Raw genomic sequence first — 17,617 nt, forward strand, 5'->3', positions numbered from 1 at the left:
AACCACTTCTGAACATGTTGCCAAGAACACTGCAGGATCTAGTCCAGGCAGTCACCAGGAGTCAAGGCTGATTCAAAGGCACCAACAAACACAGTACAATACAATACAATAACTGTGGAGTCCTTGGGTTTCTTTGAGCTTGGTTCTTTTCTTGCAAACATACAGTTCAACCCTGAACTGTCTTGGAGTCCACAGTTCAACCCTGAGCTACACATATTCACCTCTATTGGTACAATACAATAAAAAATGCAATGGAGAATGAGTTGGGTGGTAGAATTCTGAACTGTAACACTTATAGACTGCAAACTTTAATATAGCTCTCTTCCTCATATGGTAAACTACTACATTCAGTATGTTTTTACAGAGGAACCATTTATACTATTGAATTAGAGACAGTGCAAAATTCTGTTACAATGTCTTCTTGCTTCATTCTGGCTAATATCTGGAATAGTTCGGAAACAGAACTAATGGATAGATTAAAAAGTAGGAAAGTCTGTTATTCCAATATCTCAGCCTAAGTTCTATAGCTTATAACCATTGCAAGTTATACTTTAATGTTTCATTTTGATTCTGCAGAAATTCTTTCAAATAACTCAATACAGATATTGAGCAAAACCTGATCTGTTTCATAAATCTTTGTGTCATTGATATGACACAACTAATATACTTTTCTAGTTTTCTTCTATTTCCTATAATTTACATATTTGTAGTGAAAAACATTAAAAATGTTTAAAAGCAGCCACAGGGAACAAAGACTCTAAAGAGGTAAAAAGCAAGTAAATTATACCTTTTTCCTTAAACCACATCTGTTGGTGTCAGAATATGCACACTTTTAAGATGAAGGTGCTTGAAATTACACATAATTACTCATTAAATGGAACCAAAGAGATCACTTTATCAGGTGATGTAATGTAACCCTGTGCAGTCTACTTAAAAATAAATTCTACAGATTTCGTTGGATTTACTCAGTTAATCAGGTATAGTACTGCGGCCTTTTGTGTGTATGTGGTAGTATGGGGGAGAATTTCACTATATATCGGATTAATTATGGCTGTAGAAAATAAATGTCAACCTATCTTAATATTTATAATATTTGCTGAAAGCTGTATATAAGCATGTTTAAGTAACATTTGTCTATTTATTTTAAGTCACAGCTTTTCTTAACTACTTACAAAAATTGGGGCACAATATACACATTTATCTGTGAATACTCTGGTGTAATATTACTTCATGTGTTGCTAAATTCATACTATATGTGAAAAGCACATGTGAGAAGAAACACATTCACTCATTGAGCAGTGATGATCATATGGCAAGCATATTTCAAACCCCTTGAAAGGTATTCTTTATACATGCGGAAAAGATTCCAGGCAAAATCCAGGTATGCTTAAACACCAAAAAGCATGGAGTGAAAGTTACTCAACACATGCAATTCCATCATATTGGAAGCTGCTGCATGTTGAATCAGATGACTGCTCCATCTAGCCTAGTACTGTAGGCATTGACTGTCTATGGCTCTTCAAGATTTCAAGCAAGATTTTTTCCCATCCTATCTGGAGTTGCCATAAATTCTGTTCTGTGTGCAAGGCATGTGCTCTGCCCTTGAGTTACTGTCTCTTCCCATAAAAGCTACTTCGCAGTCAAATGGGTTGGGGATGAAGAGCAATTCACCCTCGGTTTCTAGATATCCACATTCCACTGTAGCCAATCTGGTTGCTTGTGCTTCCTTATGCAACAGCAATGGATATCTTATCTTCATATGACATATCTCAGGTTTACTGTATTAAATAATCATGCAAATAATTTTTGAAAAGAGAAATGGCTGAAATGTGAGTCACTTTTTTATTGTTTATCATTTTGGAGTCCATAGATGCCATCTAAGTGTCTTAAAGGCACACATTAAATTATGAATGAAAAGAGCAGACTATGTTCTGTTTGTACAGACGAAAATCTCATAAATGAAAGGGTGACTATGTGCGTACAACAAGTCCACTATGGCAAAGATTGGCTAGTTCTAAAACAGCTAACGTACAGTGGAGATGTCCCTGTTTTCATACAACTAAAAGGAGGCACTTGCTCTCCTCTAGCCATTCTATGGAGAAATGGAAATTTATTGGAGTATTAACATTATGAACCATTCACTTTTTTTCATTGTGTCTATTTGCATTAATCAGTCTTACATCACAGAAACTCCATCAAACCCCTGTGACCAAGAAAACTGAATCCTGGGAAAATGTTGACATCTAACTTCTCATTATTCATAAGCAAAACTCATGGATGCAGTAACATAAGATCCTGAATTCAGAAATAAATGTTGCAATATGTGATACATAAGAGTGTGGCTGCAAAACCTAAAGGATGACTCTGAAACCTAAAGGATTAGCTTTAGTCGAAACCATTTAGGATAATTTTGAGCATACTGAACATAAGTGAAAATGATGGCTTTGTACAAAGCACAGAGACTTATGCATGTATGTTTTACCTTGGTATATTCTCATCAACAGTTGCACAACCATAAAGGAACACGATAATTCCCACAATGGAAGCTGGAATGAGCATTTGTGTATAAACTCCTAGCCAGGCAAAGTATAGTCCAATCTTTTCACCAAAGTACTTCCTGAAATAAATTAAAGGGGAGAACACTGTATAATGTATAATGGCAAATGTATCAAGGCTAAATTTATGAATTACACAGCAGGGCTGACTTTGAATGAGAAAATAAATCCTGTTGATTAGCTGAAATGCATTTCCCCTTGGAGAATTCATGTCCACATGCTACTTGGAACAGATCCAGGACAAAGACACCAAGTAAGTACTTCGTTCTTGATTATTAAGTAGCTTTACCTTTCTGCTTCTATAGCTATACTGTATATGGCATTGTTTCATAGAGGGGACCTGGAGGATACCCACCCTATGAACCTTGGGACAGGAAGGAATTATTGGAGATATGTGATCCCATAAACAGCCTTTCTGGGCTTGTACCATGAAGGGTTTTATAGGTGGTAGCCATCATCTTGAATTGTACCTGGAAGCCTACTTGCAAAGCTGTGGTGTTACTTGGGTGTAGTTCGGTGTATCCATTACTACCTGAGCTGCTGCAATCTGGATCAGCTGTAACTTCCAGATGATCTTCATTAGTAGAGCAAATGGTTTGTAGACAAAAAATTAAATATTGAATCTCTGGGTAGAACTGGGAAAGAGCCATCTGCAACCTTAGAGACCTGCTATTGTTCAGTATATGCCAGACTTCCTGAACTTGGTGCCCTCCAGTTGTGTTGGGAAAACTAGTTTGGAATTCTGTGAGCAGAAGACCCAATACATTTAGAGACCATTTAAATCAGGAGAGCTGGTATAGACCACAATGTTCTAGATCAGCATTTCTCATACTTTACAACTTTAAGATGTGTGGACTTCAACTCTCAGAATCCCCAACCAGTATGAAGTCCACACATCTTAAAGTTGCCAGGTTTGAGAAACACTGTTCTAGATGGACCAATGGTTTGATTCAAAATAAAACAACCCCCTAAGGCAGAGGTTCCCAAGCATCCTCAGTTCACGGCACCCTTCAGTGTTTTGGTAACTTTTTAATGGCACCTCTAGACCAAAAGAAATACCTAACAGTTCTGTTTATTAAGTAGTTAGGTCCAAATTTAAAATATCCCCCAGTGCCTCTGTGCATTTGCTGTGGCATCCTGGGGTGCTGCAGCACACAGTTTGGGAATGTGACCCTAAATATTTCCTACGTGAATTAAAGTATCAGAGGTGGAAGTCCAAAGTAAGGAAACAATATCATTTAGCAGCAAGGTATGTAAGGGAAACGCACCATTAGCAAAAAATGGGTGAAAAAAGATTTAGACACATATTGATCTGGAAACATGAGAACCTCTGGAATTGGATTATAACATCCATTTTAAATTATTTTTTACCTGATTTTGTTTCCAACTAAGATCGATGTATTTTAGCATATTAGTATATTTGTTGAAAAAGCAAAAAAGCTAAACCACACTGTTCAAACAGTTTAAGATCACTGCTTGTTGTAAATCTGGGAAAATCCAGAGAGCTATAGTATGGCCTATGCAATATGGATTTTTATCCTAAACCTTAAGTGTATTTTATTCCTTTGGATTTGTTTTTCAAAGGCCGCTTTTCATAATCTGATGGCTAGCTTTATGAAAGATTTCCCCAACAGCTGTAGCCTGCTATTATTAATGCCCATATACAAATAAACACTTAAAGTAAGGGACAAATAAGGAGTTGTCATTGTTTCTTACCTTACTAAGTCAATTGGTTGATATTTATAAAATACTCCATAACTTGCCCATTCTTCACACAGGAGCTATAAAAGCAATTTAAACAGAAAATGAAAACTTGGAAGCCAGAAATTTCTTCTCTCAATTCTACTGCATAATTCATAATGTCATTTGGTGTCATTATATTTTAGTTTTTTATGTTCCAACGATACATACAGCTTGCATTAAATACTGAATGTTCCTGTGGATTGGCTCACTGTCATGTTCTCATATTCATTCAGACTAATAAGCACAGGGTAGTGAGATGCAACTGAGGTCCTGAAGCTGTGATTGGTAGCAATGAAAATACTGAAAAAGCTCTTAATAGATTTGGAGGATGTGTTCATTCTGTTATTCATGAATCTGTATGAGCCAGAATATATGTAGTTACTAAACTAATATGAGAGCCAGTTTGGTGTAGTGGTTAAAGCACCAGGCTAGAAACTGGGAGACTGTGAGTTCTAGCCTCGCCTTGGGCACAAAGCCAGCAGGTGACCTTGGCCAGTCACTTTGTCTCCCAGCCCTAGGAAGCAGACAATGGCAAACCACTTCTGAAAATATTGCCAAGAAAACTGCAGGGACTAGTCCAGGCAGTTGCCAGGAGTCAGCACTGATTTGAAGGCGCACACACACACACACACACAAAACCAAAATCTAAATTAATGTACCCTATATTGGAGGTCAGTTAGATATGGGATGAATTTCTATTAAGATGCAGAAACAGATTTTCATGTTGTGAGGAGGTGAGTTTCTGGAGTTACTATTATTGCAAGATTTATCAAAGCCAATCAGACACTAAGTTATTAAACTTGACAAGCATACTACTAAGATGAAGCTTGACAAACATCATACTGAAATTTACCTTCTGAAATAATTTTTCTAAATTTCAAGGAAAGTATTTCCTGGATTTTCAAACATGAAACATTTCCTGCATTTAGACCTTTATTTGACTTTCTGGTTTATAACTTTTTTCTTTTCTTCTAGTATTTATGGCCCACTCTATCCTAAGGATATCGGGGAGGGTTATAACCCACAAATTACATTACATTAAATCAAAAGAAAATTTACTTTAAAAGCTTAAAATAACAATTACTATAATGCAATAGCAGCAAGTCATAAATTTTCATGAAGAAAAGCAGGACGTGGCCAGGATGTGGTTGTTAAGTCCTGCAGGGGGAAAAGCCAGGTTGCCTCCTGAAGCTAAAAAGCAAACAATGCTGGTACTAGTTTGGTCTGCAGGGCAAGCTGTGGGGCCACAGCAGAGAAGGTCCTATCTCCCATCTCCTCGCAATGCACCTCTCTCACCCTTGGAGTGCTAAGGAGAGCTCCTGTTCCAAATCTTATTTTATTTGGGCAGGTGCAATACCAATGAGATCCAGTGATAGCTGCCTCCCAACAGGCAGACCTTGAAAGCCAGCCGGGTGACTTTGGGCCTGTCTCTCTCTCTCAGCCCAACTCACCTCACAGGGTTGTTGTGGGGAAAATAGGAGGAGGAAGAAGTATTAGGTATGCACCGCCTTGAGTTATTTATAACAATTATAAAGGCAGGATAAAAAATAGAAAAATAAGAATAACATTCTCCCTTATCTCTGCAGCCTCCATGTGCTCCTAAAATCTTAACTAAAAAGTTGGGGGGGGGGAGGGCTCTCCACAGCATAGACAGAGGGCTGAGAGCTGGAAAAGAGAAAGAGCAGGGGGAAAATCTGACCCATGTAGACAAATTGGATTGCATTTTGAAAATATAATGCAAGGGTCCTTACCTATGTAAGTATGAAAAATCATACTGAATGAGACCATGATTTATTTTGTGACTTCCTTCATTCATGTGAAAATAAACAATGAACTACTGGAGCACATTTTACTTGCAATTCCCCAGCAATTAATGAGAATTCTATATTAGACCTAATAGATGTTTATTTACTGAAAGTTGTAGTGTGCATTGAGAACATCAATATAGGCTTCTGATTTTACTTTAACACATTTTTTAAAAATCAAAGTCCCCATGCATGAGAATTTAAACAATGGAGAATGCACTAAACTTCAACTTAATTATAAGACTCTCTGATGATTTATTAGCATTTTTCTGTATAATGTTCTACACTTAGCTATTTTTAATAACTATTATTTGTTAGCTATTTCGTAGGCATTATTTGGTGAGCATATAAAGTTCTGACAATATACAGGAGACATTCTAGTTCATCTCTGAGGAAGGATTGGAGGTGGGTATCCATGAAATTATTTGTTAGCTATTTCATATGCATTAGAAAGGGAAAGCCAGAATATGCATGGAAATACTACTACTATTATTATTATTATTATTATTATTATTATTATTATTATTATTACTATTACTACTATAAGCAGTAATTATTTAATTTATTAGCTGAATTGAGATTGGATTAGATCAAGGCATTATTTTACTATTTACTTTCTCTGCTTTTCCTCAGTGCAAAGTCAGAAAAAAAAGAAGAAAACAAGGCCACAGATTTAGAACGTTTCTGACATTATGTAACTATTCATGACTAAATACATCCAGTAAAACAACTTGAGATAATGCTACAATTTTTCAGAGACTACAGAAAGACTTGATTTTACATTAGGAGAGACACCTCTTTTAAAGCAAGTGAGGAGGTGGTAGGATGGTCCTGGCCTTTGACAAAATGGATACCCACCTCCAATCCTTCCTCAGAGGAGGAATACTAGAATGTTTGCTGTATATTATCAGAACTTTATATGCCCACCAAATATCTTCTGGATTCTGAACTGGAGCCAGTACACTTAACTCTAGATTCAACAACTTTATGTACATTAAGAAAAACATCCTTTTATTTTTAGAACTGGTTCCATTTAAAAATTTGTACTGATAGTGATATGCATGTTAGACTATTTATCCACCAGCAACTCTACTTTCATTCACAGCATATTTTCATGTCAGCCGAACTGATGGTTCCATTTTCTATAATATGGAAAATGGTGTAGCATAGAATTAACAGTTGAAATATGGAAAATCCCTGGATGATGTATATATTAAGGGAAAACAAGAATAAGAAAAGAATGTGATAAATTTTTTGGCGTGGGGGGAAATGACTAGAGCTCAGGAGCCTAAATGGTGATTGGTATCCTCTGATGTGATTATATGGAATCTGGTACCTAATGGAGCTGTACATGTTCTGATGTCACTTGCAACATGTGTAAATGAAGCTGTTGCATTAAATGATCCAGGTCTGCATCATTCCTCCATTTGATGATGCAATTGCTAACAACGAGACCAGTAATATAGAAACATGTTCATAATTAAGTCAAAACCACTCTAGACTGGACTGAGATGGAATAGGAAATGATTCCCTCCCCAATGAAGTTTTGTAATAGTAAGAGTGGCCAAGGTTTTTTTTTTTTTTAATCCAGAACCATTTCTCCTTCAGGATAAAAAAAGATATATTGAAATATGATTTCCAGTTTCCCCAGAGCTTTCTACTAGATCCAGATTTCTACCTTCTCCTCAGAGTGCTTTAGAATTTGAGCTTATTTTGTTGTCATGAGATGGCAGATGTTAATGGTGTTGTTTTCCTCTTATGAATCTCTCCACCATCCTGCAATTTCCCTGGGTACCTGCCTTTCCTTGGAATTTAATTGAACTCCAGGTAGCAGACTGCTGTAGAGATAATTATATAGTGGAAAACAGACACTCATTTGCACCATTTACTCATACAGAAGTAAAGCAAGTGCCAGAGCCCTATACTTTATTTATCAGGATTTCACCAAAATGTTCTTTTTCTTTGGAAAACAAAGCAAAAACAAAATCCATTTCTTTTTCATAAGTATGAGTAAAAATGGCAGCAAAAAAGAGAAAGTTTAGAGCAGCACTAAAAAAAAATAGTAATAAAAATGTAATAAGCAATTTGCTAGTTCTCATAACACAGAGAATCAATTGTATGAGGGACCACTATTTCTGTTTAATGGTAAGGATGACACTGTCGTTAATTACCATTACAGGATAAGTGGCCTTAAGATACTTGACTTTTGTTTAATATACCAGTCTCCAGCCTGGTTTATTAAAGCTCTAAGGGAAACAACTATGTGCTTGCAGTACTTAAACTTTTTAAAGCTAAAATTCTAAGTCTTCTGCTGTATAGCACATGGTGTTGTGCTAATAAACAGTGTTGTGCCAGAAGCAGTTTAGTCCAAATTCTTGAGGTCTCTGCTCTGAGTTCCTTCTTCTGTTGCAAATGCACTTCTTTAGATTTTGGATATGTTTCTATTAAGTTCTGCTTAAGGCTCTTCCAGTTAAAGTACTGGCTTAAACAATTCTATGGGACAAGTCCCTAGTTCATCTTGTACTAACAGACCAATACAATTCCCCATGGAAGAAGCAAATAACATCCAATGTAGTCTATTGTGGGTTTACCTCCACAATCCTTATCTAGGCTGAGCTTAGACAAAGCCTGGAGTAAGATCTACCAGAGAATTTTCAACCTTGTACAAAGGAACGGACCTCACACCTCTACTACAATGAGCTCACATATCCGCTTTCTACCCCAAATACTTTTAGATATACTTGTGCCCTTACACAGGAGGGTACTCGGACTGGCATACTTAAATGGTCTGCCTTCAATGGTACTGACCGGGAGATACAATAATACTCCTAACCAAAATGCTTATGACTGAAATTGAGACAGTTGCATACGTACTTTTGAAATGCCATTTCTATCACCCTTGGAGGATGGTGCTAATCTTTCCTCTCCTCTCAAATTATCAAACCAGTCCTAACAGGCAACTATGTGATTCCTATTAAACACCCAGCACTGTGAAGTCTCTAAGAAAACGACCAAATTCTGTGCCATAGCAATGGCAGTCAGAAACTGTTGGATCTGAACATAACAGAGGCATACTTAGATTTTGCTGTGAATAAGCTTTTATCTGAGATATACCACATTTTAATTGTTCTTTTTTCTTTTTGGTCTGGGATTGTAAATTCTTTAATAAATAGTGTCTGCGGGCATCTACAGAGGATGTCCTGCTACAGTAAATACAAGATTTTAAAAGAGAACTTCTAAACATCTCTTCCTTTCTGTAAAATATTGGCAACTGTCCACATCACAACAGATGTTCCCCTATATCAACTTACTTTTCTGTCATTAGGCTCAACATGTTCACCTTCGTAATCACCCTTTAAAAAAAGAAAAATGATGTTATCCAACAAGGAATACCCATAGCTGGAATACATTCTATTTGTGACTAGTGGTGTGGAATTTAAGCTACAGGTTCCCCACAAAAAGCTAATAATGATCCAAAAGCAGTGAAAAATACATTCTGTTCAGAGGGTTTCATTCTTGAACTTCTGGCTGACTAGATACAGCCCTGAGATCATGAGAAAGCAGCCCCAGTTATTTTTTTTAATGTTTGTGTTAACAGTGATTTTTCAAGCATAACATTGATTAAATTGGTCACTTTTATACGAAACATATACGCCTGTTGCTGTAGTAGTTTTAATATTATGATCGTAAGCATCCATCATACAAATGTACATTAGTAATTACTAAGAATCTGCCAGGTTTGAGAATTACCTGCACCTTTGTAATATTTGATATTAATAAAAATCACAAAAAGGTAGCCATTCATGCAAAAATACAAGGATCAGTTAATATGTAGCCAGAACACAAAACAATTTGAATAGTTAATATATCTTCCTATCTAGTCGTCACCATCCAAAACTTTATAAGCATACAAAGATATCAAACATACTTAAATCAGGAAAACAGGTAAGTAGATATATATTTATATCTAACAGTTCCAGAGTTCTTGACAGCAGATCAACTTTGCAGGTATTTGCCAAATCAATTTTATAATTCTATTTCATATAAAAGTAAAGGAAGTTCAGTTTGGAGCTAACACCTATAACAAGTTGGCAGATTCTTGAACAAACTGCTAATTTTTAATCTAAATGTACAGTCTACGAGGCTCATGAAATACTGAAGATGTTTAGAATAGTGTCATTCGTACCTAATGCGTTAGGGATTCTTGGTATCGGCTTCTAGAAACACAAAATATATTCCAAGACTACTTACATCATGCAAGGGATATGCAGCACTGTAAACGCCATTGGCAAGTAGACTGGTGATCCCTGGAAAAACAAGAAGAAATACCTATTTATGTTCCCACATTTGAATTCCCTCAAGTAAACCCACTTTCCAGTTGTGGAGATTTCCCCCTCAAAACTTTAGTAATTTTGTTAGACAATGAATCTCAGCCCATCTCATTTGACTCCATATCTTTTAACTGTATGGACTATAAAGTGGATTGATATCAAGAAATGGAAAACTATGGAGAATCAGAAATCATGTATTTCAGAATCAAGAGAGGAAGCCAATGACTTGGAATTAGTCATATAATAACGTACGTACCTGGAATCTTTAAATTGGATTTGAAAAGCAAGCCCACAGATTTGGAAGGGTAGCAAAAGGCGAGATTGTAAGAAAGAGAAGTTCAGCTTGGATTGAACACTGGGGACAGGATACATCCCCACGCACATCCTCATGCAAACCATACGCACACATTCACACAGAGAGTTTTAAAATCAGATATAAGCTTGATTAGAGAAGCTATTTGGAAAGCCTTTGGAAAGACCTTGGCATCATACTTACCATATTTATCACATTTTCGTCTTTTATTTAAAAGGGTAGTGTCCTTCTTTCTTCCCTCTCCTTTCCCTGTTTACACATTTGTCTATTAGTTATATGATTGAGCAGTTACAATGCTTGTGCGATGGGAGACTCTGAGAAATGTATATTATTCCTTCAGAGGAATCATCTTTGGTTTTGGGATTAAATAAGATTAGACACACTGGGAGATGCTGAGATTTTGCAGTGAATGAAGAATGTGCTTAGACATCGCTTATCATATTCCAGCTTTCTATAAACTCTTGAAAGCTACATTTTATTCCTAGATGTGTTTTTTCATTACAGTAGCTAGCATTAATATAGCAGCTTTATAATATGGGAATCCTGACAAACTTTGAAGGGATTATGTTACCTAATAATACATGCTTGGGTTGCTATCTCAAATGCTAGCTTTAATCTAACTTTAATCTAACCCCTAAAACCGACGTGAAAAAGAATAAAACAAGCAGTGACTATATCAACATGATAACAAAGCACTGGGCAGGGATATAAGAGGGTATACCATTGTGTGGTAGATTCTATATTGGGAAAATGTTTTCAGTTTCCTGATAACCCACCATCTATTTTTTCTTAAGAGTGAGTTCACTAATATTATTTCTTCTGAATGCAGCATATATTTCCAGTTGCATTTTGTGCTACTTTCCCATTCATTATTGCTGCGGAATGTTCTATTAGACATTTATGTGCAATGGTAGGTTATCTCCTGATAATAATCTGTCAGACAATTGGGATATTCTGGAAAAGTTTACTTGGAAGACCAAAGCTTTGCTTTTGTTTTAAAAAAATTGAAATGATCAATGCAACTTACACTTGAAATTATTTATGGAATATAAAAAAGAAGCATTTATGCATGCACAAACTAGCCTATTATCAAGGTTAAACAGCAACCACTAAGGAGTGGAGAGAACCACTCTCTCCCCAAATCATCTGCCAATATATATATTTATAATATTTAAAATAGCAAAAGCATAAAAAACTACCTGGCCATAAGACAAACTATTATCAGTTTTATTTTCTCAACTGTACTAGTATATTCTTCTGTTTGTGGCTCTAGGTGGCAAATAAAAAATTGGATCTCTAAAATGACAAAGACTGGTGCTTCACTATTAAATGGGGTATTTATCAGAAGCCTGGATCTTGTTGTAAGAAAAAAAAAATGCCAACCCTGCTCATTTGTTAAACATCATGAACGTAATAACTCTACCTGAAGCTCACACAGGCTATAACTAAATTATTTTGTTGAGCATTAAAAGCTTGAAAATATAAACCTACATTTTGACTACAGATTGGCCAAGTGTACAGAATAATCTTCCTCCTCCCACGCTGAAGCTGCTAGTCCATTCATTTGAGGGTGAAATGCTAATTATCTGAAGACAGAATCCTTGAGGTGTCTTGGATCAGTTTTGACATAATGAGTTCTAGAGACCTCATTTCACATCTATACATTTTGTCAGTATTTTGGTGCATTCAAAATAAAATCTCATCTATTCTATCCAAACTACAATAATTTATATTACTATTTATATTAACAGACTGCAAGCATTAATATTTTTGATATAAATACATTTCAGGAGATGTAACATCCATTTACATCCAAATGTTTTTTTTTTAATTATGGAATGTGCACCAGTGTTTTTCCTACATCCATTTCTGATGGAAGGAATAAATAATTCATCACACCATTTCCTTTGTTAATGTAACCATGCCTATTAGGTTAGCTTATGATCATAACGGAAAGCTGCTTGGTAAATGCTATGAAACAGATCTATGCTAAGAAGACATGAACTCCTGGACCTTGATTTTTCAGCTACAGAGAAATGTCCTTTTTCAAAGATACCACTCAAGTTCAAGGCATGGGCTGATTCCCATACCCAACAGGCTCAGTAAATGACTGCAATGATTTTAGAAAGCGATCTACTATAGACCATCAATCAGAATTATGATTCCCATAATTCCTGGTCAGTATGGTATTTGAGTATAATCCAAGAAATCTGGAGAGTACCAGGCTGAGAAATGGTGTCCTAGACATGCAACACATGTCTGCAGCAATCCTATGTGATATGTACTGTATAACATGTGATTTGGAGCACATGCAGGCACACAGAGCACCTGTCAGAAAATACAGAAATGATGTCCTTTTCTCTAATTGCATAGCAGAAAAACTGTGTTTGGCTTAAAATGCCCTCAACAGGTACACACATTGGGACCTTTGAATCTAGATCGCTGCACAGCCCTTGCCTTCAACACATTAAGAACTTTACAGCTTTTACTGCAATAGACCACCACAAAATCCAACTCTATAGCTTCCATTAACAACATACCTAGTGTCATATGCATTTATGCAGAGACATGCCTCTAGGTATTTCCTGCCAAAGCCTTCTCAGCAACTTACTATGGAAGAAAAGCTGCTGCACACACAGAAAGTCAGATTCCAATGTCAGCAAATGTAAACAATGGTTTGCACTAGGGCTGGGTAGTGCTTCAGATGTGAGGGCAAAGGATACAGCCATAGTGATCTTATTTTAAAAACTTACAGTTGTGAGAATTATGGTTATGAAAAGCTTTGGATTTGAAGGGAAAAATGCATTTCTGCATGCATGAGTACATATGTAGCACTGTTCTACAACTCTTTGAACCAAATATGGCTTTTACTGGGATCATGCTACAGCTGAAGAGGGCAGCCATGCAGTCCCAGGAAAAGTTGCATCTGCTTTAAGGAGCTACAGACAGGTTCCACAAGCTCTGAAGCACCTTCTGCTTTGAGTCTGCGTGGCCTTCTTTCTCACAGCAATATATTTAATTAAAAACATTGTTTAGTGGAGCCACATAATTAATTAACTCTTTAGAATGCAAGGAATAGAGATGACACTATGTTCTTAGATGAGATGTAAATATATGCTTAAAATTCAGCATGTGTATTATCAAAGTTTCATCTTTGCTGATTCACTATGCCCATAGTTTAAAAGAAATTTTTACTGTATTTCTTCTTTTTATGATATAAACTGTCCCAAAGTAACTTTTAAGGATCAAAGTCCATTTATATCCATATACACAAGAGTAGCAAGATATGTTGATGATATGGTATACTTTAAATGAGAGATTGATACAATCAACTTAATTTGCCTTTCATTTTGAAGGACAGTGAATCACTGTTTTTCTGCCAATATATGTATTGGCAATAGCATTAATTCAGTTTCCCATATTTTCATTTAATCCTTTACTGATAAACAGCTTGTTTAATTAGAGTAAATGAAAATAATATAATAGTGAAATTTAAAAAGAAAAGTTACACACTGGAACTAAATTACAGCTACCAGATCTGGGTTGCAAAAATCCAAAGGGTCACTAGGTTGTAGTAAATACATCTTTGCTACCATCTGGTGGTCATCTGGATGTTTGCAGCTCAAATAATATTTGCTTCTAAGTAAACATGCAAGGGTATTGTACATGTATCTGTAAGACAGTACCATATCCAACAGTCTTGGACAATGGTACTTATAAATAAAATGTATACAAACAGAAATGTGTAAGCAGGGTATATATCTGTAAGGTATTGTTTTATTTATCAAAAACCTGCATATATGCTATGATCTAAAAATCATTTCACAAATGTCTTTAAGCAGGTCACCTATACTGCACTCAGCTTATTAGGGAAAGGTGTGAAAACTCATGATCTCTTGAAGTATACACTAAAACATTCTGGAATCTAGAATATATGCTAATCTGAAATGTAAATAAATGTTCTTACCCATGCTATACTTGGCTTTGGTGCATGTAGTTCTTTTCAGTATTTCATAAACCTATAGGAAAAATGTTTCATAAGCATCAGAGAACAAGTAGCCCCTTGGGAAATGGGAAATAATATTATCTCTGTGTACCACTTCAATGACTAACAGTGCAGTTCTTAAGCATCATAATTAAACCAATCAAAATATTAAAAATGTGAAAGTCATAATACAAAAAAGATTATTGTGTACACCATCGAGAAACACCATTACTATTAGTATTCCTTTTTTTCCTAAGGTTAGAAAATGGGATGTTTCCACAGTATTAGCAAATAATTAAATGGGCTACTATTTAATTATTATTAAACCACCCATTTGATTACTTGTTCATATTGTGGAAGCATCCCATTAACCTTACCCAAAACAAGTTAATACCTTGCTGCGACTTATATTTCTGACTACAAGTTTCAGAAGTTCATAGTGCTTGTCTCAACACTTAAAGCAAACATCACCTGCTTATCAACTTGATCAGATGTTAATGTTGAGTGGAGTAATAGGTTTCCTTCATTCACTTGTATTCATTCAGTTGGGCTACAAAATCCAAATGAACCAAAGAGATTCAGAAAACTCTAACTAAGGTACCCCAGAATTTTGCAGCCCAACTCTAATAGTCCTACATTTAGAAACCTCTCCTAATCTACCAACAAGCTTGCTTAGTTTTTATCCTGTCTCAGTTTTAGAAGCCTTTCCTTCAGTGTAACGTAATAGGCTGTTACTCTTTCTGATACCTGGTAACAAGGAGTTTCTGGGAACAATTCACCTTAGTCAAGGAAGTGTGATTGAAGCAGTATGTACAAAAGAAGAGACTTGGTTGACTGACTTTGAAGCTTGCATACAATAGCATCCGAGGATGGTAGTGAGGGTAACAAAGAAGTCAAGATTGTGGTTGCAGCAATGTGATTGAAAACTGTTCTTGTACATGCATATGTTTTGCACACATGGGGCTTTGATTGCATTGCTGCAACTACATCTTTACTTTTTTGGCCCCCGTTCCCCACAGACATTGCTGGTTGAATAGGTGGGACAGGAGAAGAATTATTTCCAAAGAAAATTGGAATAGCTTCAGAAATAAGCCATACTATTTTGTGGGAAGCCAGTTAGATAACTTTCAAGGCAATCCAAGTGGAGAGTGTTTGCATCAGCGATGAATTCTGTCCTGCAGGAAGTCTGTCACATTTACTTTATTAGCACCTTTGTAATCCATGGTAAGAACAAAGGATATCCCTCTGAGTTGAAGTGAATATTTATATATTTATTTATTTTATCAAATTTGTCATCACCCATCTTGTTAAAAAACAACAACTCTAGGCAGTTTACAGAGAAGATAAAATCAATTAAAAATACAATATTAAACTAGTCCTGAATAAATAATAAATATATTATTAATAAATAATAAATATATTCCAAGAATTGATGGTAATTAGTGAGTAGCTTGGGAAGCATCATCAGGGTACCAGCCACCCCCAGGATTGATTAAAAAGCTTATTGCCTCACACAAACTGGCAGAGCCAGGTCTTTAGTCCTTTCCAGAAAAACGGGAGGGTAGGGGCCTGCCACACCTTTGGTGGGAGAATATTCCAGAGGGCGGGGGCAGAGAAGGTTCTCCTCCTGGGCTCCACCAGCTGACATTCTCTCACTGATGGGGTCTGTAACATGCTCTCTCTGCCTGACTGGGTGAGATGGATTGATGTGATAGGCGTGAGATGGTCCCTCAGGTATCCATATGCCTTCACCAAGTAAAGATGAAGATCAGATAAAATCTTTTTCTTCTACCTTTTAAAACCAGAGTTGGCTAGTAGATTTTTTTTTCTAGTACAAGCATTTCAAAATTTTAAATGATTTATTGTGGTATATTATCAAATTCTCAGTAATGTAATAATTGCTCTTTACTATGGAGTGGGCAGCAGTAGGCAGATGTTGAAAGAATACATCACTGCTCTTAACATGGAAATCAGTCATCAAGGAATCAACTTATATAAATTCATATATCTCCACACTGACATTCAAGAATAATAGGAATTTAAAAAGTGACTTTAAAAAAGAATATTTTAAATTCTAATAAGGGGAATATCCAACTTTTACATTTATATTAGTACCAGCCCATTTTGGTCAGTATAAATGTAGATAATATAACCAGGAATTGTTATGTTTGTCAGGCACAGCAAACCAGTTACCAGTTGTATCAAGTACATATTGGACATCTGTCTGTAATAACTGTTTTCAATATAAATGAAAGTATTGACTAATAAGATATGGTTGGTACAAGCCCCACATGACATGTGTGATTCATTCATATGTTTATGGTTGCAGCCCTTCTGAAACAAAGATTAAAATTATTTTAAATGGATGCTCTGTAGTGAGATGGGTGGTGACACATTTGAAATATAAATAAAATAAATAAAATAAAACTGCAAGACCTTTCCAGTCTAATGAGTCACAAAGTGGCATGCATAATCTCCAGGGCTAGGCATGCCTTTAAAAACAGTCTCATATCTTTTTCCTATTTTACTTAACATTTTGTTTTGTTTAAATAAGTCTTATTTTTAAATGGATGCTGGTGAATAAAACAATAATAGCCATATACAGTATTTAGCTACTACAGTTGCGTTCCTAAGCCATGGAAACCAATTAAAAAGACTTACCACCTTTCTGTTTTGCAAAAGAAAGCATTCTGGACAAAAACAATACTAACAGCATAACCCTACATAAGTCTAACAGTTCCCAATTAGTTCACTGAGAAAATCCCCAGAAAACAACAGATGGGATTGCAGTCCATAGAGTTTTTTTGAATGCAAAATTGTAAAAAAGATATTTATATGAAATTGTATAACTATGAACAAGTTAATATATGTTAATATGTAGTATA

General features: G+C 35.8%; 1 protein-coding gene across 1 annotated transcript in view; it reads right to left on the minus strand.

Annotated features, from left to right (window-relative positions):
- Positions 1-17,617, minus strand: part of ANO1 (anoctamin 1) — a 131,703-nt gene that overhangs the window by 46,280 nt on the left and 67,806 nt on the right. The window contains exons 7-12 of the mRNA XM_088145813.1: positions 14,715-14,766; positions 10,931-10,996; positions 10,355-10,410; positions 9,415-9,456; positions 4,272-4,336; positions 2,483-2,617 (exon numbers count right to left, since the gene is read on the minus strand). Of these exons, the coding sequence (XP_088001939.1) occupies positions 2,483-2,617; positions 4,272-4,336; positions 9,415-9,456; positions 10,355-10,410; positions 10,931-10,996; positions 14,715-14,766 (416 nt within the window). The remainder of the gene's footprint in view (positions 1-2,482; positions 2,618-4,271; positions 4,337-9,414; positions 9,457-10,354; positions 10,411-10,930; positions 10,997-14,714; positions 14,767-17,617) is intronic.

The sequence above is a fragment of the Python bivittatus genome, unplaced genomic scaffold (genome assembly GCF_059951505.1).
Source record: "Python bivittatus isolate LINGU-HERP-01145 unplaced genomic scaffold, Pbiv_v1 ctg000480_np1212, whole genome shotgun sequence".
Taxonomy (NCBI): Eukaryota; Metazoa; Chordata; class Lepidosauria; order Squamata; family Pythonidae; genus Python; species Python bivittatus.